The sequence below is a fragment of the Salmo salar genome, unplaced genomic scaffold, assembly GCF_905237065.1.
Source record: "Salmo salar unplaced genomic scaffold, Ssal_v3.1, whole genome shotgun sequence".
In the NCBI taxonomy this organism is placed as follows: domain Eukaryota; kingdom Metazoa; phylum Chordata; class Actinopteri; order Salmoniformes; family Salmonidae; genus Salmo; species Salmo salar.
In genome coordinates this window covers 91995-119987 of record NW_025548419.1, presented here as the reverse complement: position 1 = coordinate 119987, position 27993 = coordinate 91995, and the positions used below count along the sequence as shown (strand labels likewise).

The 27993-nt window shown below is 45.8% G+C and overlaps 1 protein-coding gene and 2 long non-coding RNA genes across 3 annotated transcripts; 2 read left to right on the top strand and 1 right to left on the bottom strand.

The window, feature by feature from the left end:
- The first annotated feature begins 659 nt into the window (after positions 1-659).
- LOC106595157 (5,6-dihydroxyindole-2-carboxylic acid oxidase-like) lies at positions 660-17287 on the top strand. Its single transcript, XM_045712370.1, has 9 exons — positions 660-766; positions 5201-5559; positions 5870-5978; positions 7272-7485; positions 8048-8252; positions 12997-13164; positions 13981-14160; positions 14304-14450; positions 16603-17287. Exons 1-9 carry the CDS (start codon positions 753-755, stop codon positions 16806-16808), a joined length of 1602 nt encoding a protein of 533 aa, XP_045568326.1. The 5' UTR covers positions 660-752; the 3' UTR covers positions 16809-17287.
- On the bottom strand, positions 7382-19808 carry LOC123733067 (uncharacterized). The gene is made up of 3 exons (XR_006763553.1): positions 19545-19808; positions 8028-8205; positions 7382-7461 (listed from the first exon to the last, which is right to left on the bottom strand). It is a non-coding gene; the product is annotated as an uncharacterized lncRNA (long non-coding RNA).
- On the top strand, positions 19611-27028 carry LOC123733066 (uncharacterized). The gene is made up of 2 exons (XR_006763552.1): positions 19611-20185; positions 24665-27028. It is a non-coding gene; the product is annotated as an uncharacterized lncRNA (long non-coding RNA).
- Positions 27029-27993: the final 965 nt, after the last annotated feature.

The following is a 27993-nucleotide window of genomic DNA, read 5'->3' as shown; positions in this document are numbered from 1 at the left end:
CACACTTACCTTTTACCAGACATGCCACCAGGGGTCTTTTCACAGTCCTCAAATCCAGAACACATTGAAGAAAGCGTACAGTATTATATAGAGCCCTTATTGCATGGAACTTCTTTCCATCTCATATTGCTCAAATAAACAGCAAACCTGGTTTAAAAAAAACAGATAAAGTAACACCTCACGGCACAACGCCTCTCCCCTATTAGACCTAGATAGTTTGAGTGTATGCATTGATATGTAGGCTACGTGTGCCTTTTTTAATGTATTTTTTAAATTGATGTGTTTCTGTCCTTCAACTGTTCTTGTCTATTGACGTTCTGTATTATGTCATGTTTCATGTTTTGTGTGGAACCCCAGGAAGAGTAGCTGCTGCTTTTGCTACAGCTAATGGGGATCCTAATCAAATACCACAATACCACACTACAACCTTCTGATGGCCATTTTATTGTTTGACGTGTACACAATAAAATCATGTTAAAGGTATGGCTGTCCTGTGGTGTTTCCTCAGGGGGTGTGTGGGTTCCATGGTAGTAGGATCTTGTTTTGTACGTGAGTGAACTCCCAGATTGGCCTCCGCTGGGTTGGGTTGAATCACGAGGAGAGATGTGTGTGTGTGAGGCTCAGGGAGGAAAGGCCTAGTCATGCGGCAGAGTGTGTGTGTTAATGTGTGTGTGCAGTAGGCTATATGAGAGAGAAGAGGTCAATGGGCCGTCCCTAGGGGGTGATCAGTTGGACTGAGACAGAGGAACAGCATGCACTACCACAGGTAGGAAACATCTTCGGGTAGGAAACAGCAACATGTAGGAAACAGCACCAGGTAGGAAACAGCACCAGGTAGGAAACAGCACCAGGTAGGAAACAGCACCAGGTAGGAAACAGTAGCCAGGTAGGAAACAGCGCCAGGTAGGAAACAGCACCAGGTAGGAAACAGCACCAGGTAGGAAACAGCACCAGGTAGGAAACAGCACCAGGTAGGAAACAGCACCAGGTAGGAAACATCTTCGGGTAGGAGACAGTAGCATGTAGGAAACAGTAACAGGTAGGAAACAGTAACACATAGGAAACAGTAACAGGTAGGAAACAGTAACATGTAGGAAACAGTAACAGGTAGGAAACAGTAACATGTAGGAAACAGTAACAGGTAGGAAACAGTAACAGGTAGGAAACAGTAACAGGTAGGAAACAGTAACAGGTAGGATACAGTAACAGGTAGGAAACAGTAACAGGTAGGAAACAGCAACAGGTAGAAAACAGTAACTGGTAGGAAACAGTAACAGGTAGGATGCAGTAACTGGTAGGAAACAGTAACATGTAGGAAACAGTAACAGGTAGGAAACAGTAACAGGTAGGAAACAGTAACAGGTAGGAAACAGTAACTGGTAGTAGATAGTAACTGGTAGGAAACAGTAACAGGTAGGAAACAGTAACTGGTAGGAAACAGTAACTGGTAGTAGATAGTAACTGGTAGGAAACAGTAACAGGTAGGAAACAGTAACTGGTAGGAAACAGTAACAGGTAGGAGACAGTAACAGGTAGGAAACAGTAACTGGTAGGAAACAGCACCAGGTTAGTTGTAAATTCATTCATCTATTCAAGTCATTTACTGATTTATCATCATTGGTTTTGTATTATCTGTATATTTGTTTCTTATGTATATGTAAAAACAGGTAGGATACAGCACCAGGTTTAATATGGAATCATAATTGAATTACTATTATATATTAATTTCTTGGTCTATAGACATTTAAATTGGTTATTTATTGCTTCATTGTCTGGTATTATATGGGAGAACAACAGATCACTGGTTTATTTATAGTAGGCTACAAAGACAGTGGATTGAGTGGATTGAGTTTATGGGGGAAGTGCTTTGGAGATAGTCCTTCATCAGAACACTGGACATTGTTTCCATTCTGTGAAACATCACTGAGAGAATGGAGACTGACAATCTTACAGGCGGTGGGATTTAAAAAAAACTTTTATTTAACTAGGCAAGTCAGTCAAGAATAAATTCTTATTTACAATGACGATGCTGGGCCAATTGTGCGCCTCCCTATGGGACTATGATATAGCCTGGATTCGAACCAGAGGGTCTGTAGCGACACTTCTAGCACTGAGATGCAGTGCCTTAGACCGCAGTGATACAGACTGGATTTGAACCAGGATGTCTGTAGTGACACCTGTAGCACTGAGATGCAGTGCCTTAGACCGCTGTGATACAGCCTGGATTTGAACCAGGATGTCTGTAGTGACGCCTGTAGCACTGAGATGCAGTGCCTTAGACCGCTGTGCCACTCGTGATAAACAGTTGCAGAACCAAGCTCACATACGATTTGCCGCTCTTAGTTGGAGGAGAGATTTGTGTGTAGCACCACCACCCACAGAATCAAGAAACATCTGTCAATCTGTCTAATCCTCTCTGTTATCTTGTTGCTTTTTTACGTGATCAAGGAGGGATTTTATGTGATTGTTTTTTGGGGGCCATGTAAACAGGGTCCTTGCAAATCCTAAAACACTTTTGATATTTGTTTAGAAAGTAGAACTTGTTTGTTTTCTTTGGCTCGATAAGTTATTCGGAGGGAAAGGGAATCATTGGGAATCATAAAGGGAATTATAACAAAGGGAATGGTTGATTTCAGAGATAAAAGAGATTTGCTGGAGCTGGTAAACATCTGTAGAAGAAAACATCTCTGATCCTTTGTGTAATCTGATATCTGATGAGTGTGGAGTCTAGGCTGAGCTGGGCTGGGCACGTAAAAATGGACCAGCCTTTGTTTCAACTCTCTAACTACATCTCTCTCTCTCAATTCAATTCAAGGGACTTTATTGCCATGGGAAACATATGTTAACATTGCCAAAGCAAGTGAAGTAGATAATAAACAAAAGTGAAATAAACAAAAATTAATAGTAAACATTACACTCACAGAAGTTTAAAAAGAATAAAGACATTACAAATGACATATTATGTACATATTATGTTCTTCACTGGTTGCCCTTTTCTTGTGGCAACAGGTCACAAATCTTGCTGCTGGATATGGGAGTTGATAAACTCCCATATCCAGTAGATATGGGAGTTTATCAAAATTGAGTTTGTTTTTGAATTCTTTGTGGATCTGTGTAATCTGAGGGAAATATGTGTCTCTAATATGGTCATACATTTGGCAGGAGGTTAGGAAGTGCAGCTCAGTTTTCACCTCATTTTGTGGGCAGTGTACACATAGCTTGTCCTCTCTTGAGAGCCAGGTCTGCCTACAGCAGCCTTTCTCAATAGCAAGGCTGTGCTCACTGACTCTGTACATAGTCAAAGCTTTCCTTAAGTTTGGGTCAGTCACAGTGGTCAGGTATTCTTTCCAATGTGTCAAGTAATTATCTTTTTGTTTTCTCATGATTTGGTTGGGTTTAATTGTGTTGCTGTCCTGGGGCTCTGTGGGGTGTGTTTGTGAACAGAGCCCCAGGACCAGCTTGCTTAGGGGACTCTTCTCCAGGTTCATCTCTCTGTAGGTGATGGCTTTGTTATGGAAGGTTTGAGAATCACTTCCTTTTAGGTGGTTGTAGAATTTAGCTGCTCTTTTCTGGATTTTGATAATTAGCGGGTATCGGCCTAATTCTGCTCTGCATGCATTATATGGTGTTCTACGTTGTACACGGAGGATAGTTTTGCAGAATTCTGCATGCAGAGTCTCAATTTGGTGTTTGTCCCATTTTGTGAATTCTTGGTTGGTGAGCGGAGCCCAGACCTCACAACCATAAAGGCCAATGGGTTCTATAACTGATTCAAGTAGTTTTAGCCAGATCCTAATTGGTATGTCAAATTTTCTGTTCCTTTTGATGGCATAGAAGGCCCTTCTTGCCAAGTCTCTCAGATCGTTCACAGCTTTGTGGAAGTTACCTGTGGCGCTGATGTTTAGGCCGAGGTATGTATAGTTTTTTTGTGTGCTCCAGGGCAACGGTATCCAGATGGAATTTGTATTTGTGGTCCTGGCAACTGGACCTTTCTTGGAACACCATTATTTTGGTCTTACTGAGATGTACTGTCAGGGCCCAGGTCTGTCAGAATCTGTGCAGAAGATCTAGGTGCTGCTGTTGGCCCTCCTTGGTTGGGGACAGATCTAGGTGCTGCTGTTGGCCCTCCTTGGTTGGGGACAGATCTAGGTGCTGCTGTAGGCCCTCCTTAGTTGGGGACAGAAGCACCAGATCATCAGCAAACAGTAGACATTTGACTTCAGATTCTAGTAGGGTGAGGCTGGGTGCTGCAGACTGTTCTAGTGCCCTCGTCAATTCATTGATATATATGTTGAAGATGGTGGGGTTTAAGCTGCATCTCTCATCTCACGTGTCTCACCCCACGGCCCTGTGGGAAGAAATCTGTGTGTTTTTTGCCTATTTTAACCGCACACTTGTTTGTGTACATGGATTTTATAATGGCATATATTTTTCCACCAACGCAACTTTCCATCAATTTGTATAGCAGAACCTCATGCCAAATTGAGTCGAAGTCCTTTTTGAAATCAACAAAGCATGAGAAGACTTTGCCTTTGTTTTGGTTTGTTTGTTTGTCAATTAGTGTATGCAGGGTGAATACGTGGTCTGTCATACAATAATTTGGTTAAAAAGCCAATTTGACATTTGCTCAGTACATTGTTTTCACTGAAGAAATGTACGAGTCTGCTGTTAATGATAATGCAGAGGATTTTCCCAAGGTTGCTGTTGACGCACTCCTCTGTCTCTCTCTCTCTCACTTCCTCTCTCTCTCACTTCCTCTCTCTCTCAATTCAATTCAAGGGCTTTATTGGCAATGGAAACATGTTTGCATTGCCAAAGAAAGTGAAGAATATAATAAACAAAAGTGAAATAAACAATACAAATCTAGAGTAAACATTACACTCACAGAAGTTTCAAATGTCATATTATGTCTATATACAGTGTTGTAATGATCTCTCTCTCTCTCTCTCTCTCTCTCGCTCGCTCTCGCTCTCTCTCTCTTGCTCCCTCTCTGCTCTGCTGTGTCACTTCCTCTCTCTCTCTCAATTCAATTTAAATTCAAAGGACCTTTATTGGCATTGAAAACATGTTTACATTGTCAAAACAAGTTAAATCAACAGTCACAAATTAACAGTTAACATTACACACACACAAATGAATAAAGATGATCTTTCTTTCAAAACGAATAAAGACTCCCTCTTTCTCTCTCCTCCATCTCCAGTATGTGTTGGCTGGGTCTCCTGGTGGTGGTGGTCCTGACCCCGTGGACCCTGGCCCAGTTTCCCAGACAATGTGTCACCTCAGCGGGGCTACGGAGCGGCCAGTGCTGCCCCTCTCCCACTGGAGCCGTGGATGACGAGTGTGGTTCTGCCACAGGGAGGGGTCAGTGTGTATCCGTAGCTGTCGACAGCCACCGCCACGGCCCCCAGTACCCACATGATGGCCGGGACAACCGGGAGCGCTGGCCGTTAAGGTTCTTTAACCGGACGTGCCAGTGTAACGGGAACTTTGCGGGGTATAACTGTGTCCGGTGCCGACATGGACTCACCGGACCTAACTGTGATCACAGGATATCTGTGGGTAAGAGAGAGGGAGGTGTATTTATTTATCTGATTGGATATAGTCTCTTTCTTTACTCTCATTCCTACTTCCTTTAAAAACAAAATGATAATAATATATTTATTCTAGGTTTTCTTCATACATCCATGTATTTCTTTATCAGGGACCATGTACAGTTTCTAACGTACAATATTTGATGCATCGCTCTCTCTCCCTCCTTTATTTCCCTCCCTCTTCCCTTCCCCCTTTCACTCTCCCTCTCGTCTCCCTTCCTTTCTCCTCCCTCCCCCATGCTTCCCTCCATCCTCCCTGCTTCCCTCCCTCTCTCCAGTCAGGAGGAATGTGATGCAGATGAGTTCAGCAGAGAAGCAGGCGTTTGTGAACTCTCTGGACCAGGCCAAGAGGACCGTCCACCCTGACCTGGTCGTCTGTACACGACGGTAACCAGTTTGACGGTGCTGTGATCTCCTCTTAATGACCAGAGATCGATTGTGCATCGGAACCAAATAATTGATACTTCATTACCACTCATCTGTTTAAATCAAATATAATCTCATTCGTTAGATAATTGGAGGCTAGAGATTAGTAATTGGGAGGCTAGAAGTTAGAGAATTGGATGCTAAAGGTAAGAGAATTGGAGGCTATAGGTTAGAGTTTTGGAGGCTAGAGGAAAGAGAATTGGAGGCTAGGGGATAGAGAATTGGAGGATAGAGGTTACAGATTTGGAGACTAGAGGTTAGAGGCCTGGAGGGTAGAGGTTAGAGAATTGGAGGATAGAGGTTATAGAATTGGAGGATAGTTATAGAATTGGATGCTAGAGGTAAGAGAACTGGAGGCTAGAGGTAAGAGACTTGGAGGCTAGAGTTAGAGAATTGGAGGCTAGAGGTTATAGAATTGGAGGATAGTTATAGAATTGGATGCTAGAGGTAAGAGAACTGGAGGCTAGAGGTAAGAGAATTGGAGGCTAGAGGTAAGAGATTTGGAGGCTAGGGGATAGAGAATTGGAGGCTATAGGTTAGAGTTTGGAGGCTAAAGATTAAAGTCCTGGAGGGTAGAGGTTAGAGAATTGGATGCTAGAGGTTAGAGAATTGGAGGATAGTTATAGAATTGGATGCTAGAGGAAAGAGAACTGGAGGCTAGAGGTTAGAGTTTTGGAGGCTAGAGTTAGAGAATTGGATGCTAGAGGTTAGAGAATTGGAGGATAGTTATATAATTGGATGCTAGAGGTAAGAGAATTGGAGGCTAGTTATAGAATTGGAGGATAGTTATAGAATTGGATGCTAGTTATAGAATTGGATGCTAGAGGTAAGAGAATTGGAGGCTAGAGGTTAGAGAATTGGAGGATAGTTATAGAATTGGAGGCTAGAGGTTAGAGAATTGGATGCTAGAGGTTAGAGAATTGGAGGCTAGAGTTAGAGAATTGGAGCCTAGAGTTAGAGATTGGAGGCTAGAGGTTAGAGTTAGAGAATTGGATGCTAGAGGTTAGAGAATTGGAGGCTAGAGTTAGAGAATTGGAGGCTAGAGTTAGAGAATTGGAGGCTAGAGGTTAGAGTTAGAGATTTGGAGGCTAGAGGTTAGAGTTAGAGAATTGGAGGCTAGAGGTTAGAGAATTGGATGCTAGAGGTTAGAGTTAGAGAATTGGAGGCTAAGGTTAGAGAATTGGATGGGAGCTTGGTTGTGCATTAAACTCCACTTTGGCACATTGTCATTGATAACTCCTCATCTCTCTACAGTTACCAGGAAGTGTATGGTCCGGACGGTAACACCCCTCAGTTTGACAACATCACCATCTATAACTACTTTGTGTGGACACACTACTACTCTGTCAGCAAGACCTACATGGGGGCGGGGCAGGCTAGCTTTGGGGGTGTGGACTTCTCTCACGAAGGACCGGGATTTGTCACCTGGCACAGGTTCCACCTGCTGCAGTTGGAGAGAGATATGCAGGTGAGTGAGAGAAGGGGGAGGAGTGTATGTGTGTGTGTGTGTGTGTGTGTGTGTGTGTGTGTGTGTGTGTGTGTGTGTGTGTGTGTGTGTGTGTGTGTGTGTGTGTGTGTGTGTGTGTGTTCAATATTGCCATATATTCAAACATTGTCAAACACTCTCTCGACCAATCAGAATCAAGTATTCAGCCAAGCAGGGGTTATAAACTGTAATATTGATCCTTACCATCCATCTGTCTTCCCCTCCATCCATCCATCTCTCCATCCATCCCTCCCTCCCTCCCTCCATCCATCCATCCATCCATCCATCCATCCATCCATCCATCCATCCATCCATCCATCCATCTCTCCATCTCCCCATCCATCCATCCATCCATCCATCCATCCATCCATCCATCCATCCATCCATCCATCCATCCATCCATCCATCCATCCATCCATCCATCCATCCATCCATCCATCCATCCATCCATCCATCCATCCATCCATCTCCCCATCCATCCATCCATCTCTCCATTTCCCCATCCCTCCATCCCTTCATCTCACCATCTCTCCATCCTCTCCAGGACATGTTGGGCGATGCCACCTTTGCCCTCCCCTACTGGAACTTTGCCATCGGCGGCAGTGATTGTGACGTGTGTACTGACGACCTCCTAGGAGCCAGGTCTGCCTTCGATATGAACAGCCTCAGCCCCAACTCTGTCTTCTCCCAGTGGAGGGTGATCTGTGAGAGTGTAGAGGACTATGACACTCTGGGAACCTTCTGTAACAGTGAGCATGATATGTCCTAACACCTTGTAAACACTATGACACTCTGGGAACCATCTGTAACAGTGAGCATGATATGTCCTAACACCTTGTAAACACTACGACACTCTGGGAACCTTCTGTAACAGTGAGCATGATATGTCCTAACACCTTGTAAACACTACGACACTCTGGGAACCTTCTGTAACAGTGAGCATGATATGTCCTAACACCTTGTAAACACTACGACACTCTGGGAACCTTCTGTAACAGTGAGCATGATATGTCCTAACAACTTGTAAACACTACGACACTCTGGGAACCTTCTGTAACAGTGAGCATGATATGTCCTAACACCTTGTAAACACTATGACACTCTGGGAACCTTCTGTAACAGTGAGCATGATATGTCCTAACACCTTGTAAACACTACGACACTCTGGGAACCTTCTGTAACAGTGAGCATGATATGTCCTAACACCTTGTAAACACTACGACACTCTGGGAACCTTCTGTAACAGTGAGCATGATATGTCCTAACACCTTGTAAACACTACGACACTCTGGGAACCTTCTGTAACAGTGAGCATGATATGTCCTAACACCTTGTAAACACTACGACACTCTGGGAACCTTCTGTAACAGTGAGCATGATATGTCCTAACACCTTGTAAACACTACGACACTCTGGGAACCTTCTGTAACAGTGAGCATGATATGTCCTAACACCTTGTAAACACTACGACACTCTGGGAACCTTCTGTAACAGTGAGCATGATATGTCCTAACACCTTGTAAACACTACGACACTCTGGGAACCTTCTGTAACAGTGAGCATGATATGTCCTAACACCTTGTAAACACTACGACACTCTGGGAACCTTCTGTAACAGTGAGCATGATATGTCCTAACACCTTGTAAACACTACGACACTCTGGGAACCTTCTGTAACAGTGAGCATGATATGTCCTAACACCTTGTAAACACTACGACACTCTGGGAACCTTCTGTAACAGTGAGCATGATATGTCCTAACACCTTGTAAACACTACGACACTCTGGGAACCTTCTGTAACAGTGAGCATGATATGTCCTAACACCTTGTAAACACTATGACACTCTGGGAACCTTCTGTAACAGTGAGCATGATATGTCCTAACACCTTGTAAACACTATGACACTCTGGGAACCTTCTGTAACAGTGAGCATGATATGTCCTAACACCTTGTAAACACTACGACACTCTGGGAACCTTCTGTAACAGTGAGCATGATATGTCCTAACACCTTGTAAACACTACGACACTCTGGGAACCTTCTGTATCAGTGAGCATGATATGTCCTAACACCTTGTAAACACTACGACACTCTGGGAACCTTCTGTAACAGTGAGCATGATATGTCCTAACACCTTGTAAACACTACGACACTCTGGGAACCTTCTGTAACAGTGAGCATGATATGTCCTAACACCTTGTAAACACTACGACACTCTGGGAACCTTCTGTAACAGTGAGCATGATATGTCCTAACACCTTGTAAACACTACGACACTCTGGGAACCTTCTGTAACAGTGAGCATGATATGTCCTAACACCTTGTAAACACTACGACACTCTGGGAACCTTCTGTAACAGTGAGCATGATATGTCCTAACACCTTGTAAACACTACGACACTCTGGGAACCTTCTGTAACAGTGATGACTAACCCTTTTTAGTAACCCTGTGCATGCTTTTTTAGTCCAGCACTAGGTTAAATCTGAGGCAGGGAAACTGACAGTAGCTAACCCAAGACTGATCTGGGACAGGGAAACTGACAGTAACTAACCCAAGACTGATCTGGGACAGGGAAACTGACAGAAACTAATCCAAGGCTGATCTGGGGCAGGGAAACTGACAGTAGCTAACCCAAGACTGATCTGGGGCAGGGAAACTGACAGTAGCTAACCCAAGACTGATCTGGGGCAGGGAAACTGACAGTAGCTAACCCAAGACTGATCTGGGGCAGGGAAACTGACAGTAGCTAACCCAAGACTGATCTGGGGCAGGGAAACTGACAGTAGCTAACCCAAGACTGATCTGGGGCAGGGAAACTGACAGTAACTAATCCAAGGCTGATCTGGGGCAGGGAAACTGACAGTAGCTAACCCAAGACTGATCTGGGGCAGGGAAACTGACAGTAGCTAACCCAAGACTGATCTGGGGCAGGGAAACTGACAGTAACTAATCCAAGACTGATCTGGGACAGGGAAACTGACAGTAGCTAACCCAAGACTGATCTGGGGCAGGGAAACTGACAGTAGCTAACCCAAGACTGATCTGGGGCAGGGAAACTGACAGTAACTAATCCAAGGCTGATCTGGGGCAGGGAAACTGACAGTAGCTAACCCAAGACTGATCTGGGGCAGGGAAACTGACAGTAGCTAACCCAAGACTGACTGATCTGGGGCAGGGAAACTGACAGTAGCTAACCCAAGACTGATCTGGGCAGGGAAACTGACAGTAGCTAACCCAAGACTGATCTGGGGCAGGGAAACTGACAGTAACTAATCCAAGACTGATCTGGGGCAGGGAAACTGACAGTAACTAACTCAAGACTGATCTGGGGCAGGGAAACTGACAGTAGCTAACCCAAGACTGATCTGGGGCAGGGAAACTGACAGTAGCTAACCCAAGACTGACTGATCTGGGGCAGGGAAACTGACAGTAGCTAACCCAAGACTGTGCCACTCTGGATAGTGGGAACCATCTGTAACAGTGATTTTGGTTGGACCTGTTAGAAGTAGTGCTGGTTTGTGATTTATCTGGGCTTTGGAAGGAATTATAACTAAGACACAATGAACAACAGGGTTCTGAAGGTCTGGACTAAGGAATCAGTAGTATAATCTACATTCACATCATTCCAGATTAGGAGATTAGTCTGGTTGGTATGCATAATCTGGGCCAGATTACAACACTCACTTCCTCCCTACTTTTATCTCAGTAAATGTCATACAATTTCCTAGAGATTCAACATTTCATCGATAGGGAGAATTGAGTCAGAATTGTGACCTGACAGAACATGAGAGGAGTGAGGGTGTGTGACCTGACAGAACATGAGAGGAGTGAGGGTGTGTGACCTGACAGAACATGAGAGGAGTGAGGGTGTGTGACCTGACAGAACATGAGAGGAGTGAGGGTGTGTGACCTGACAGAACATGAGAGGAGTGAGGGTGTGTGACCTGACAGAACACGAGAGGAGTGAGGGTGTGTGACCTGACAGAACATGAGAGGAGTGAGGGTGTGTGACCTGACAGAACATGAGAGGAGTGAGGGTGTGTGACCTGACAGAACATGAGAGGAGTGAGGGTGTGTGACCTGCTCAGTGATATCTATTAGCTGTCCAGTCTGTCTCCTAGCTGATCCTCTTTACCTCAGTATACAGGGAACAACACATTATGGTCATGTGATTTCCTAATATGGGCGTTATGAGGCTAAGGAGGAAGAAGTCTGCCAGTCTACAGGTTGTCTTTGATCAGGAGGAATTACACTCAGACAGATAGACAGCACACAGCTATGCACTATCTCCTCGTGTGTGTGTGTGTGTGTGTGTGTGTGTGTGTGTGTGTGTGTGTGTGTGTGTGTGTGTGTGTGTGTGTGTGTGTGTGTGTGTGTGTGTGTGTGTGTGTGTGTGTGTGTGTGTGTGTGTATTTTCCTGAACAGTGACCACATGACCTGAGCAGTGGGAAAACTCAGAAAACGTCTTTGTCTGAAATCATAACTAACCATTGAATCCTTGATTTGATTCCTAAATTCCTTGCCTCCCTCTCAAAGCTCATTGGAGGAAAAGATCCAATCAAGGTCCTTCACCTTTGAGCCCCTCCTCCAGTGACCTTTGAGAGGAAGGTGAGGAATTATTAAGGAATCAAGGACAGAAGGAATCAAGGACAGAAGGAATGAAGGGTTTAACGGTTAGTTAAGCCCACGTTTTCAGACAGAGCAAGGAGTTTGGCTTTGCCCAGGGAAGTTTTGACTTTTACCAGGGAAAACCTCCCTATTCCCTTTATAGTGCACTACTTTTGTCAACAGAAGCGCATTATATAGGGAATAGGGTGCCATTTGAGATGCAATAATATTAACTGTGGACGTTGACCATGTGATCTGTGATCCCTAAGTTTAGAGACTAGTCCAAAGCTTTTTGACATGTGAACTCTATAAATTCAGAGACCTGTGACCCCTAACCTATGACCCTATAGATTCAGAGACCTGTGACCCCTAACCCATGACCCCTATAGATTCAGAAACATGTGATCCCTAACCCCTAACCTATGACCCTATAGATTCAGAGACGAGTGACCCCTAACCTATGACCCTATAGATTCAGAGACCTGTGACCCCTAACCCATGACCCCTATAGATTCAGAAACATGTGATCCCTAAGCCCTAACCTATGACCCTATAGATTCAGAGACCAGTGACCCCTAACCTATGACCCTATAGATTCAGAGACCTGTGACCCCTAACCTATGACCCTATAGATTCAGAAACATGTGATCCCTAACCCCTAACCTATGACCCTATAGATTCAGAGACCTGTGACCCCTAACCTATGACCCTATAGATTCAGAGACCAGTGACCCCTAACCTATGACCCTATAGATTCAGAAACATGTGATCCCTAACCCCTAACCTATGACGCTATAGATTCAAAGACTTGTGACCCCTAACCTATGACACTATAGATTCAGAGACCTGTGACCCCTAACCCTTAACCTATGACCCCTATAGATTCAGAGACCAGTCCCATCAGGAGGAACCCAGCAGGTAACGTGGCGCGGCCCATGGTGCAGAGGCTGCCTGAACCCCAGGATGTGGTGGACTGTCTGGACCTGAAAACCTTCGATACCCCGCCTTACTACTCCACCTCTTCAGAGAGCTTCAGGAACACCGTGGAGGGTGAGGATACTATACATCCCATTCAGCAGACACTTCTATCCACAGAGACTTAGGTACGCGTGCATACATCTTGCGTATGGTGGTGCCGGGAATTGAACCAACTATCCTGACCCACACTTAACCCTCCTCTCCTCTTCCTCCAGTGGACAGATACCTCCTAACCCTCCTCTCCTCTTCCTCCAGAGGACACATACCTCCACCCCAAACCTCCTAACCCTCCTCTCCTCTTCCTCCAGAGGACAGATACCTCCACTCCAAACCTCCTAACCCTCCTCTCCTCTTCCTCCAGAGGACATCTACTCCCCCTCCTCTCCTCTTCCTCCAGAGGACAGATACCTCCACTCCAAACCTCCTAACCCTCCTCTCCTCTTCCTCCAGAGGACAGATACCTCCACCCCAAACCTCCTAACCCTCCTCTCCTCTTCCTCCAGAGGACAGATACCTCCACCCCAAACCTCCTAACCCTCCTCTCCTCTTCCTCCAGAGGACAGATACCTCCACCCCAAACCTCCTAACCCTCCTCTCCTCTTCCTCCAGAGGACACATACCTCCACTCCAAACCTCCTAACCCTCCTCTCCTCTTCCTCCAGAGGACAGATACCTCCACCCCAAACCTCCTAACCCTCCTCTCCTCTCTCTTCTTCTTTCTCTCTCCTCCCTCTCTCTCTCTCTCCTCTTCTCTCTCTCTCTCTCTCTCTCTCTCTCTCTCCTCCCCTCTCTTTCCTCCATCTCTCTCCATCTCTCCGCTCTCTCTTCCCTCTCTCCATCTCTCTCCTCCCTCTCCTTCCCTCTCCCCCTCTCCTCTCCTCCCTCCAGGCTACAGTGCCCCTCAGGGTGGCTATGACCCAGTGGTACGCAGCCTCCATAACCTGGCTCACCTGTTCCTCAACGGGACAGGAGGGCAGACACACCTGTCCCCTAATGACCCCATCTTTGTCCTGCTCCACACCTTCACTGACGCCATCTTTGATGAGTGGCTGAGCCGACACACCCCAGGTATAGTATGTCACACCTGCAACCAATCACAGAACACAATCAATTCATTCAAACAGACCAGACCAGAGACCAATGGGAGTTCCATCTGCAGACCCACACCCAGCCACTGCCAGCTCTAGGCTAAGGTTGATGTCGTCCCCCAGGTGAGGCAGTGTACCCGGAGGAGAATGCTCCTATTGGTCACAACAGACAGTTCAACATGGTTCCCTTCTGGCCCCCCGTCACCAACGCTGAGATGTTCGTCACAGCCCCCGAGAACCTGGGATACACCTACGAGGTCGCATGGCCCAGTGAGTCACACACACACACACACACAGACAGACAGACAGACAGACAGACAGACAGACAGACAGACAGACAGACAGACAGACAGACAGACAGACAGACAGACAGACAGACAGACAGACAGACAGACAGACAGACAGACAGACAGACAGACCGACCGACCCTAGGTCACATGGCACAGTGAGTCATACACAGAGACTGTATGACCTATTCCCTATGTAGTGCACTACTTTAGACCAGAGCCCTATTCCCTATATAGTGAACTACTTTAGACCAGAGCCCTATTCCCTATATAGTGAACTACTTTAGACCAGAGCCCTATTCCCTATATAGTGCACTACTTTAGACCAGAGCCCTATTCCCTATATAGTGAACTACCTATGACCAGGGCCCTATTCCCAATAGTGTGGACTACTCACGGGATAGGATACCATTTGGGACGTAACTGTAGTCTAATTGTTAACTGTAATTTTGATGACCCTAGTGCAGGGATAGAGCAAAAGCCTGCACATCCAGCTGTTCTCCTAGAGGAGGGTTAGGCTATTCACCCTGTGGGTTCTAGATCAATAGAACATCACATCCAGCTGTTCTCCTAGAGGAGGGTTAGGCCATTCACCCTGTGGGTTCTAGATCAATAGAACATCACATCCAGCTGTTCTCCTAGAAGAGGGTTAGGCCATTCACCCTGTGGGTTCTAGATCAATAGAACATCACATCCAGCTGTTCTCCTAGAGGAGGGTTAGGCCATTCACCCTGTGGGTTCTAGATCAATAGAACAGCACATCCAGCTGTTCTCCTAGAGGAGGGTTAGGCTATTCACCCTGTGGGTTCTAGATCAATAGAACATCACATCCAGCTGTTCTCCTAGAGGAGGGTTAGGCTATTCACCCTGTGGGTTCTAGATCAATAGAACATCACATCCAGCTGTTCTCCTAGAGGAGGGTTAGGCCATTCACCCTGTGGGTTCTAGATCAATAGAACATCACATCCAGCTGTTCTCCTAGAAGAGGGTTAGGCTATTCACCCTGTGGGTTCTAGATCAATAGAACATCACATCCAGCTGTTCTCCTAGAGGAGGGTTAGGCCATTCACCCTGTGGGTTCTAGATCAATAGAACAGCACATCCAGCTGTTCTCCTAGAAGAGGGTTAGGCTATTCACCCTGTGGGTTCTAGATCAATAGAACATCACATCCAGCTGTTCTCCTAGAGGAGGGTTAGGCTATTCACCCTGTGGGTTCTAGATCAATAGAACATCACATCCAGCTGTTCTCCTAGAGGAGGGTTAGGCCATTCACCCTGTGGGTTCTAGATCAATAGAACATCACATCCAGCTGTTCTCCCTAGAGGAGGGTTAGGCCATTCACCCTGTGGGTTCTAGATCAATAGAACATCACATCCAGCTGTTCTCCTAGAGGAGGGTTAGGCTATTCACCCTGTGGGTTCTAGATCAATAGAACATCACATCCAGCTGTTCTCCTAGAGGAGGGTTAGGCCATTCACCCTGTGGGTTCTAGATCAATAGAACAGCACATCCAGCTGTTCTCCTAGAAGAGGGTTAGGCCATTCACCCTGTGGGTTCTAGATCAATAGAACATCACATCCAGCTGTTCTCCTAGAGGAGGGTTAGGCCATTCACCCTGTGGGTTCTAGATCAATAGAACATCACATCCAGCTGTTCTCCTAGAAGAGGGTTAGGCCATTCACCCTGTGGGTTCTAGATCAATAGAACATCACATCCAGCTGTTCTCCTAGAGGAGGGTTAGGCCATTCACCCTGTGGGTTCTAGATCAATAGAACATCACATCCAGCTGTTCTCCTAGAGGAGGGTTAGGCTATTCACCCTGTGGGTTCTAGATCAATAGAACATCACATCCAGCTGTTCTCCTAGAGGAGGGTTAGGCTATTCACCCTGTGGGTTCTAGATCAATAGAACATCACATCCAGCTGTTCTCCTAGAGGAGGGTTAGGCCATTCACCCTGTGGGTTCTAGATCAATAGAACATCACATCCAGCTGTTCTCCTAGAGGAGGGTTAGGCTATTCACCCTGTGGGTTCTAGATCAATAGAACAGCACATCCAGCTGTTCTCATACATACATATATATATATTTTTTATTTTATTTAGCTAACTGTTGCTTTTCTCTCTTACCCCCGCAGCTCGCCCCTACACACTGCCTGAGATCATCACCATAGCGATCGTCGCCGCGGTGCTGGTGACTGCGGTGGTGTCGGGGGTCATCGCGTGTGCCATGCGTGCCCGCTATTTCCGCTCGGCTGAGGGACTGGAGCCGTTGCTAGGGGAGACCTTCCGTCGCTACTCGGAGGATGACAGACGGACGGACAAGAGCCAGTCTGTTGTGTAGAGGATCATGTCTGCGTCTCAACCGGCACCCTATTCCCTATGTAGTGCACTACTTTTGACCACGGACTTTAGCCAATATAATCTTTTTTATTTAACCTTTATTTATCTAGGCAAGTCAGTTAAGAACAAATTCTTATTTACAATGACGGCCTAGGAACAGTGGGTTAACTGCTCTGTTCAGGGGCAGAACGACAGATTTTTACCTTGTCAGCTCAGGGATTCAATCTTGGGGTTACTGGCCCAACACTCTAACCACTAGGCTAATGCACTACTTTAGCATACGATCCCTGGTCAACAGTAGTGCACTATAGAGGGAATGGTGCCCTTGGGTACCCATAGGGTTCTGGTCAAAAGTCGTGCACTATATTTAAGTTAGGGTGCTATTAAACCAGAACCCTGTCTATAGTTTATGCTGTTTTTATTCCTTCTCCTTCTTCCTCCTCTAATAAAGTTGTACTGGTTTTGAAAACCTGTGTCCGAGCGGCTTTGTCTGTGTTTTCATAACATTCACTACCCTTTGGCCCGTATCCACGGAGACTGAGACCCTGAGGGGTTTTGTGGATACGGGCCTCTGGATTAGTAAACCTGGTCAGGCGCCTTTTATCCCCATTAGTAGTTCCTTCATAACAGTGTATCTGGCGCCCTCTGGTGGAGAATATACTGTCCTGCACCTCACAGCACCACCCATCAGACAGGCATACTGTCCTGCGCTTCACAGCACCACCCATCAGACAGGCATACTGTCCTGCACTTCACAGCACCACCCATCAGACAGGCATACTGTCCTGCACCTCACAGCACCACCCATCAGACAGGCATACTGTCCTGCACCTCACAGCACCACCCATCAGACAGGCATACTGTCCTGCACCTCACAGCACCACCCATCAGACAGGCATACTGTCCTGCACCTCACAGCACCACCCATCAGACAGGCATACTGTCCTGCGCTTCACAGCACCACCCATCAGACAGGCATACTGTCCTGCACTTCACAGCACCACCCATCAGACAGGCATACTGTCCTGCAACTCACAGCACCACCCATCAGACAGACATACTGTTCTGCGCTTCACAGCACCACCCATCAGACAGGCATACTGTCCTGCGCTTCACAGCACCACCCATCAGACAGGCATACTGTCCTGCACCTCACAGCACCACCCATCAGACAGGCATACTGTCCTGCACCTCACAGCACCACCCATCAGACAGGCATACTGTCCTGCACCTCACAGCACCACCCATCAGACAGGCATACTGTCCTGCACCTCACAGCACCACCCATCAGACAGGCATACTGTCCTGCACCTCACAGCACCACCCATCAGACAGGCATACTGTCCTGCACCTCACAGCACCACCCATCAGACAGACATACTGTCCTGCACCTCACAGCACCACCCATCAGACAGGCATACTGTCCTGCACCTCACAGCACCACCCATCAGACAGGCATACTGTCCTGCACCTCACAGCACCACCCATCAGACAGGCATACTGTCCTGCACCTCACAGCACCACCCATCAGACAGGCATACTGTCCTGCACCTCACAGCACCACCCATCAGACAGGCATACTGTCCTGCACCTCACAGCACCACCCATCAGACAGGCATTGTAGCTGCTAGTCTGAACCCAAGGCGCCACATTAACATGCTTTATGTGACAGTAATGGAAGAAAAACTATGCAAATGAAAATAGGCCGCCTGCTAATAAGAAAACTAATATATTCCAGTTGCCAGTGACGATGTGGACCGTAGACAGTATCTAAAAATCACATACGCATTTAGTTTAGAAAAATGCCAATTCTCCTCTTCTGATAAGCCGTTCATGGACTAAAACATTCCCGTCTTAATATAACCTGTCTATTTACAACTTGTAAGTTTGTTTTCTTTGGCCACTCTACGTGACATCGCTATTTAGGACTTCATCTAGCCCAATAGGCTACAATGGATCTACAGTGACAGTCCAAAGTGGGTTTAGGTTTTTAACGTTTTTCTGCATTTCTTAGTTTCCACATTCTACAATTCAGTAGGATAACGAAAACACATACTTGTTACTAACATAGGGGTCTATATTTATTGGTACATATGTTTGCAACTTATTAGTGTTTTGTCGTTGTTTAGCGCGGTCTAACAAACAGTTCAAACTCATGGCTATTTCCTGGTTCTGATCAGCTGTTTGCCCCATGCTCAGCCCATAGAGAATGATAGAGGCCTCTAGTAGCCAACAGGCTATATTAGCATAGGCCGCGCCATTGATGGCTTCCACCATTTTAATGTAGTCAACTGGGTGTGACTTCCAACTTTATTGGCTGATCCCTCCTGGTGACCCTGTTGGAGTCATGTCCAACCGAGTCATCGGGAAGGATCAGCCAATTGTGACTAAGAAAATTGACTACTTTAAAAACAGAGATAGCCTCAATGGCATTGCCCATGCTGTCACAGATGCTAGATTAGCAGAGATACAAAGATGAGTCCTCTATCTATCTCTATGATTCAGCCAAATAACGTCCCCCGCCACAAGTGCGCACTGTTATTGATTGGTGCTACGTCATTGGGGAAGTCGACTTTGCCCAATATTCAATTGTTTATTATTATTATTATTATTGTGTATATTGATATGATATGAATGCAGAAAGGTCCTAAATCTTACTAGAATGTATGCAGATTGTGTAAAATTGAGCAACATGACACCTTGTTTAAGCACAATGTTGTTGGGCGGGGTAACTCACCTCTAAAGTCAAGTCAGTCAAGTTTTCACTCACAGTTGAACAGTCACACGTCGAGCTTTGTGTCAGTCTATGCTTCGTTCCCACAGTTATAGGACTGGCTGGCTGGCGGAATGACGTAACCTGAATTCCTATGGTTGGCACTGGCCGTCTGGAATTCCTCATATGGAAATGTATCTCCCCCTCTCCCACATTTAATGTGTGTTAATGTATTATCTTTATGTTCGATGATACCGCTTTTCAAAAGCACGTTAAAGTCAGCTGGCGTCGAGACGGAATCGAATTGTATGTCTGTATCTTTCCATTGGTCGCAGCCAGATCTCTGACGCGTTATTACGCGTGGCTTGCAAGCAGCACAACTTTGCGTAACAGTAGTCTATGACATTATATTACTGTGGACTATTATCAGGTGAAGAGTGTGTATTTCCTATGTAATGGATATTACCATCGGAACGGATCTGAGTGACATAGAGAGAAAGATGGCTCGGAAGATTCCAGAGAGTCTGTTTCCTTTTGCCACGGATGGACGGATGATGAAAGATAATACAGATGGTAGAGACGGGTGGGACCTGCCTGGCCATGTACAAGACATGTCCTACACCGTGAGTCTGCAGAGCAACATGCGACTCCTAAGACAAGAAATGGTAAGTACTTTATTTAACCTTTATTGTGTCTAAGTGTTTATCCAAGTCCTGTAGTGTGTTTATCCAAGTCCTATAGAGTGTTTACAGGCGTTATTATCATAAGAACAAAGAAATGTAATGAGGACAGTTGGTTTTAAAGACGTTAATTCCGTCCTCATATTGGATTATTTTAAATAGTTAAATGTTACTAAGAAGTTACATTAATAGGTTATAATACTGTTTACCCAGATGTTTAGAGAGAGAAAATAGGGCATTGGAATGGAATAAGTGGGAGGGGAGGAAAAGCACGTATGAAAATCTGTTCTCGATCAAGTTCACACCTGTCCTAAGTCATGTTTGTCCTGTTCTCTCCTAACAACACAGTCACACCTGTCCTAAGTCATGTTTGTCCTGTTCTCTCCTAACAACACAGTCACACCTGTCCTAACTCATGTTTGTCCTGTTCTCTCCTAACAACACAGTCACACCTGCCCTAAGTCATGTTTGTCCTGTTCTCTCCTAACAACACAGTCACACCTGCCCTAACTCATGTTTGTCCTGTTCTCTCCTAACAACACAGTCACACCTGTCCTAACTCATGTTTGTCCTGTTCTCTCCTAACAACACAGTCACACCTGCCCTAAGTCATGTTTGTCCTGTTCTCTCCTAACAACACAGTCACACCTGTCCTAACTCATGTTTGTCCTGTTCTCTCCTAACAACACAGTCACACCTGTCCTAACTCATGTTTGTCCTGTTCTCTCCTAACAACACAGTCACACCTGTCCTAACTCATGTTTGTCCTGTTCTCTCCTAACAACACAGTCACACCTGTCCTAACTCATGTTTGTCCTGTTCTCTCCTAACAACACAGTCACACCTGTCCTAAGTCATGTTTGTCCTGTTCTCTCCTAACAACACAGTCACACCTGTCCTAAGTCATGTTTGTCCTGTTCTCTCCTAACAACACAGTCACACCTGTCCTAAGTCATGTTTGTCCTGTTCTCTCCTAACAACACAGTCACACCTGTCCTAAGTCATGTTTGTCCTGTTCTCTCCTAACAACACAGTCACACCTGTCCTAAGTCATGTTTGTCCTGTTCTCTCCTAACAACACAGTCACACCTGTCCTAAGTCATGTTTGTCCTGTTCTCTCCTAACAACACAGTCACACCTGTCCTAACTCATGTTTGTCCTGTTCTCTCCTAACAACACAGTCACACCTGTCCTAACTCATGTTTGTCCTGTTCTCTCCTAACAACACAGTCACACCTGTCCTAAGTCATGTTTGTCCTGTTCTCTCCTAACAACACAGTCACACCTGTCCTAAGTCATGTTTGTCCTGTTCTCTCCTAACAACACAGTCACACCTGTCCTAAGTCATGTTTGTCCTGTTCTCTCCTAACAACACAGTCACACCTGTCCTAACTCATGTTTGTCCTGTTCTCTCCTAACAACACAGTCACACCTGTCCTAACTCATGTTTGTCCTGTTCTCTCCTAACAACACAGTCACACCTGTCCTAAGTCATGTTTGTCCTGTTCTCTCCTAACAACACAGTCACACCTGTCCTAACTCATGTTTGTCCTGTTCTCCCCTAACAACACAGTCACACCTGTCCTAACTCATGTTTGTCCTGTTCTCTCCTAACAACACAGTCACACCTGTCCTAAGTCATGTTTGTCCTGTTCTCTCCTAACAACACAGTCACACCTGTCCTAACTCATGTTTGTCCTGTTCTCTCCTAACAACACAGTCACACCTGTCCTAAGTCATGTTTGTCCTGTTCTCTCCTAACAACACAGTCACACCTGTCCTAACTCATGTTTGTCCTGTTCTCTCCTAACAACACAGTCACACCTGTCCTAACTCATGTTTGTCCTGTTCTCCCCTAACAACACAGTCACACCTGTCCTAAGTCATGTTTGTCCTGTTCTCTCCTAACAACACAGTCACACCTGTCCTAACTCATGTTTGTCCTGTTCTCTCCTAACAACACAGTCACACCTGTCCTAACTCATGTTTGTCCTGTTCTCCCCTAACAACACAGTCACACCTGTCCTAAGTCATGTTTGTCCTGTTCTCTCCTAACAACACAGTCACACCTGTCCTAACTCATGTTTGTCCTGTTCTCTCCTAACAACACAGTCACACCTGTCCTAACTCATGTTTGTCCTGTTCTCTCCTAACAACACAGTCACACCTGTCCTAAGTCATGTTTGTCCTGTTCTCTCCTAACAACACAGTCACACCTGTCCTAAGTCATGTTTGTCCTGTTCTCTCCTAACAACACAGTCACACCTGTCCTAACTCATGTTTGTCCTGTTCTCTCCTAACAACACAGTCACACCTGTCCTAACTCATGTTTGTCCTGTTCTCTCCTAACAACACAGTCACACCTGTCCTAAGTCATGTTTGTCCTGTTCTCTCCTAACAACACAGTCACACCTGTCCTAAGTCATGTTTGTCCTGTTCTCTCCTAACAACACAGTCACACCTGTCCTAAGTCATGTTTGTCCTGTTCTCTCCTAACAACACAGTCACACCTGTCCTAAGTCATGTTTGTCCTGTTCTCTCCTAACAACACAGTCACACCTGTCCTAAGTCATGTTTGTCCTGTTCTCTCCTAACAACACAGTCACACCTGTCCTAACTCATGTTTGTCCTGTTCTCTCCTAACAACACAGTCACACCTGTCCTAACTCATGTTTGTCCTGTTCTCTCCTAACAACACAGTCACACCTGTCCTAAGTCATGTTTGTCCTGTTCTCTCCTAACAACACAGTCACACCTGTCCTAAGTCATGTTTGTCCTGTTCTCTCCTAACAACACAGTCACACCTGTCCTAACTCATGTTTGTCCTGTTCTCTCCTAACAACACAGTAACACCTGTCCTAACTCATGTTTGTCCTGTTCTCTCCTAACAACACAGTCACACCTGTCCTAAGTCATGTTTGTCCTGTTCTCTCCTAACAACACAGTCACACCTGTCCTAAGTCATGTTTGTCCTGTTCTCTCCTAACAACACAGTCACACCTGTCCTAAGTCATGTTTGTCCTGTTCTCTCCTAACAACACAGTCACACCTGTCCTAAGTCATGTTTGTCCTGTTCTCTCCTAACAACACAGTCACACCTGTCCTAAGTCATGTTTGTCCTGTTCTCTCCTAACAACACAGTCACACCTGTCCTAACTCATGTTTGTCCTGTTCTCTCCTAACAACACAGTCACACCTGTCCTAACTCATGTTTGTCCTGTTCTCTCCTAACAACACAGTCACACCTGTCCTAAGTCATGTTTGTCCTGTTCTCTCCTAACAACACAGTCACACCTGTCCTAAGTCATGTTTGTCCTGTTCTCTCCTAACAACACAGTCACACCTGTCCTAACTCATGTTTGTCCTGTTCTCTCCTAACAACACAGTCACACCTGTCCTAACTCATGTTTGTCCTGTTCTCTCCTAACAACACAGTCACACCTGTCCTAACTCATGTTTGTCCTGTTCTCTCCTAACAACACAGTCACACCTGTCCTAAGTCATGTTTGTCCTGTTCTCTCCTAACAACACAGTTACACCTGTCCTAACTCATGTTTGTCCTGTTCTCTCCTAACAACACAGTCACACCTGTCCTAAGTCATGTTTGTCCTGTTCTCTCCTAACAACACAGTCACACCTGTCCTAACTCATGTTTGTCCTGTTCTCTCCTAACAACACAGTCACACCTGTCCTAACTCATGTTTGTCCTGTTCTCTCCTAACAACACAGTCACACCTGTCCTAACTCATGTTTGTCCTGTTCTCTCCTAACAACACAGTCACACCTGTCCTAAGTCATGTTTGTCCTGTTCTCTCCTAACAACACAGTCACACCTGTCCTAAGTCATGTTTGTCCTGTTCTCTCCTAACAACACAGTCACACCTGTCCTAACTCATGTTTGTCCTGTTCTCTCCTAACAACACAGTCACACCTGTCCTAAGTCATGTTTGTCCTGTTCTCTCCTAACAACACAGTCACACCTGTCCTAAGTCATGTTTGTCCTGTTCTCTCCTAACAACACAGTCACACCTGTCCTAAGTCATGTTTGTCCTGTTCTCTCCTAACAACACAGTCACACCTGTCCTAAGTCATGTTTGTCCTGTTCTCTCCTAACAACACAGTCACACCTGTCCTAAGTCATGTTTGTCCTGTTCTCTCCTAACAACACAGTCACACCTGTCCTAAGTCATGTTTGTCCTGTTCTCTCCTAACAACACAGTCACACCTGTCCTAAGTCATGTTTGTCCTGTTCTCTCCTAACAACACAGTCACACCTGTCCTAACTCATGTTTGTCCTGTTCTCTCCTAACAACACAGTCACACCTGTCCTAAGTCATGTTTGTCCTGTTCTCTCCTAACAACACAGTCACACCTGCCCTAAGTCATGTTTGTCCTGTTCTCTCCTAACAACACAGTCACACCTGTCCTAAGTCATGTTTGTCCTGTTCTCTCCTAACAACACAGTCACACCTGCGGGGCATGGACGTCCGTCTGATGTGCCAGCTCCTGTCGATCAACGACGGCATCGAGGCGATGCGCTGGGACCTGGAGGTGTAGCTGAGGTTGGGGATGGCAGCGGTGACTAGCCAGGAGAGTAGCCTGGCCGAGAGCCAGGATGCACCCCGGCGAAGCAGCGTGTCCAGTCTACACTATGGGAGAGATGGTTTTGATGTGATGACTGTGGGGAGTTATCTGGGTAGCTCGGCGGAAGACCCAGCGGCGATACCGGCCCTCTCTCGCCCGCTGACCGAGTAGTTGGAGAAGGAGGCTTGGAGGGAAAGCTACTGTACATATCCAGACTATTATTGCAGACCAGCTCTAACAAACCTGATTCAGCTATACTGGCCTAAAATCAAGATGTGATGATTAGTTGATTAGTTAAATCAGGTGTGTTGGGCTGCCTGGAACAAAAGCATGCCCACATTGTAACCTACCTGTACTGTACCTGTCCAGGAACACTGTATCCAGAGGGTTTCAGAGGACAACGTTAGTGGGAGAGAGTCCAGGAACACTGTATCCAGAGGGTTTCAGAGGACAACGTTAGTGGGAGAGAGTCCAGGAACACTGTATCCAGAGGGTTTCAGAGGACAACGTTAGTGGGAGAGAGTCCAGGACAATGTGAGAGCGAAATTACAAGATGATGTTATAATACTGTTGTAGGCTTCACAACAGAATTAAATGATTGTTTTTCTGGAATAGAATAGGGGTTTTAGAACACTCACATCTGTGGTCTTCTGAGTTGGGCCCTGGGGGAGATAAGGTCTGAGACAGGATGTGTGGGGTACTGTCTGGATCCATTGTACGTCCTCTCTGATGTTGCACCTATCCTGGGATAGTGTATGACCCAGAGGCTCACTCCCCTCAGTCTGCTCGTCTAGGCGAGTGCTCAAGGACATGGGTTTTACTTGAGATGGGGGTATCTGGAGCTGACAATTGATTTATGCCATAGAATGAGTTAGTGTTGCTGTACTATGAAGTACCAGGTATGAGATCTTAGGGGCCAAACTCTGTACAATAAGAACAGTTTTCATAGCAAATGGGTCACAAGGTGGTGAGACTTTTTGTAAAAAAATGTTACCCCTTTTTTCTTCCCAATTTCATGGTATCCAATTGGTAGTAGTTACAGTCTTGTCTCATCACTGCGCCCAGCCCGCCACAAGAGTCACTAGTGCGCGATGAGACAAGGATATGCCTGCCGGCCAAATCCTCCCTAACCCGGACGACGCTGGGCCAATTGTGCGTCGCCCCATGGTCCTCCCGGTCGCGGCCGGCTGCGACAGAGCCTGGGAGGCCTACAAGGTGGTGAGACTTGATAAATGAGAAAGGAGTATCACCCATCTGGCTGGGTGATACTCCTCATTTATCATCACCCATCTGGCTGGGTGATACTCCTCATTTATCATCACCCATCTGGCTGGGTGATACTCCTTTCTCATTATTCATCACCCATCTGGCTGGGTGATACTCCTTTCTCATTAATCATCACCCATCTGGCTGGGTGATACTCCTTTCTCATTAATCATCACCCATCTGGCTGGGTGATACTCCTTTCTCATTAATCATCACCCATCTGGCTGGGTGATACTCCTTTCTCATTAATCATCACCCATCTGGCTGGGTGATACTCCTTTCTCATTAATCATCACCCATCTGGCTGGGTGATACTCCTTTCTCATTTATCATCACCCATCTGGCTGGGTGATACTCCTTTCTCATTAATCATCACCCATCTGGCTGGGTGATACTCCTTTCTCATTTATCATCACCCATCTGGCTGGGTGATACTCCTTTCTCATTATTCATCACCCATCGGGCTGGGTGATACTCCTTTCTCATTAATCATCACCCATCTGGCTGGGTGATACTCCTTTCTCATTTATCAGTGATACTCCTTTCTCATTTATCATCACCCATCTGGCTGGGTGATACTCCTTTCTCATTATTCATCACCCATCTGGCTGGGTGATACTCCTTTCTCATTTATCATCACCCATCTGGCTGGGTGATACTCCTTTCTCATTATTCATCACCCATCTGGCTGGGTGATACTCCTTTCTCATTTATCAGTGATACTCCTTTCTCATTTATCATCACCCATCTGGCTGGGTGATACTCCTTTCTCATGTATCAAGTCTCACCACCTTGTGACCCGTTCCACACATCTGTTGTTTGTCATGTAGACTAAGGGGGTGTATCTTTACTATAAAAGGTGTTTGTCGGGGCTCTCAACGAATCATCTAAAGGTGGTTCGTCGACCATCTTCATTATTGCAATAATTAATCAATGTTATTAATACGTTTTGAATAAAGTAAATATCCTGATTGGTGATTGACCTTGTCTCTCCTCATAATTGATTAGAATTTCCATGACAACCACTGTTTAAAGACGGTTTCAGAGGACAACGTTAGCGGGAGACATTCCACTGTCCCCTGTAGGCATGACACACACACACACACAGAAAAACACACACATTTAGATTCACATAGATTCACTTCATGAATAACATGGTCCTGTCTACCGGTAGTACCTCTGTCCCCCCTAGGCATGGGACCTCGTAAATTTAACAGAGGGGGAGAGGAATTTGAACCTGGCTTTATCCAATTCCCCTGGATCAGGTTTCTCCCTCTTTCTTAATGAGGGAGAAGAAAGAGATCATGTTAACATATCATCCTTTCATCCTCTAGTAACCCACATATGGCCTTTAGACGAATCCATCAACTTTTAAAGGAGAGAGAGAGGGGGAGAGGGGGAGAACAGAGAAAGAGGGGGGAGCTAGAAGGGGGAGAAAGTTGGACAGAGAGAGAGAGAGTGGGAGAGGGGGAGAACAGAGGAAGAGGGGGGGAGAAAGGTGGATACAATTCCCTCAAGGCATTAAAGATTTAGGGGGTTTACATTTCTAAAATATTTAACAAAACAAGGTATTTTGTTTCATTTAAAAACAGCATAACATTTTGTAAAAGCAAAATATTTCAGGCCTTCCACCCCCCCAACCTTTAACCGTGTGATGTTTAGAGCAGTGGCAGAGGAGGCTGTTGAGGGGAGGACGGCTCATAATAATGGCTGGAACAGAGTAAATGGAATGACATCAAACACATGGAAACCAATGTGTTTGATTTATTTGATACCATTCCACTATTCTGCCCCAGCTATTACCATGAACCAGTCCTCCCCAATTAAGGTAACACCAACCTCCTGTGGTTTAGAGTGTTCCTACTGTACATAACTTCCTGTAGTTTAGAGTGTTCCTACTGTACATAACCTCCTGTAGTTTAGAGTGTTCCTACTGTACATAA

What these genes read in the sequence shown, in the direction of transcription:
- LOC106595157 (XM_045712370.1), top strand. An exon ending in AGTTGGAGAGAGATATGCAG is followed by an intron (nt 7,486 to 8,047) that starts GTGAGTGAGAGA and finishes CATCCTCTCCAG; the next exon opens with GACATGTTGGGCGATGCCAC. An exon ending in GCTGAGCCGACACACCCCAG is followed by an intron (nt 14,161 to 14,303) that starts GTATAGTATGTC and finishes GTCGTCCCCCAG; the next exon opens with GTGAGGCAGTGTACCCGGAG.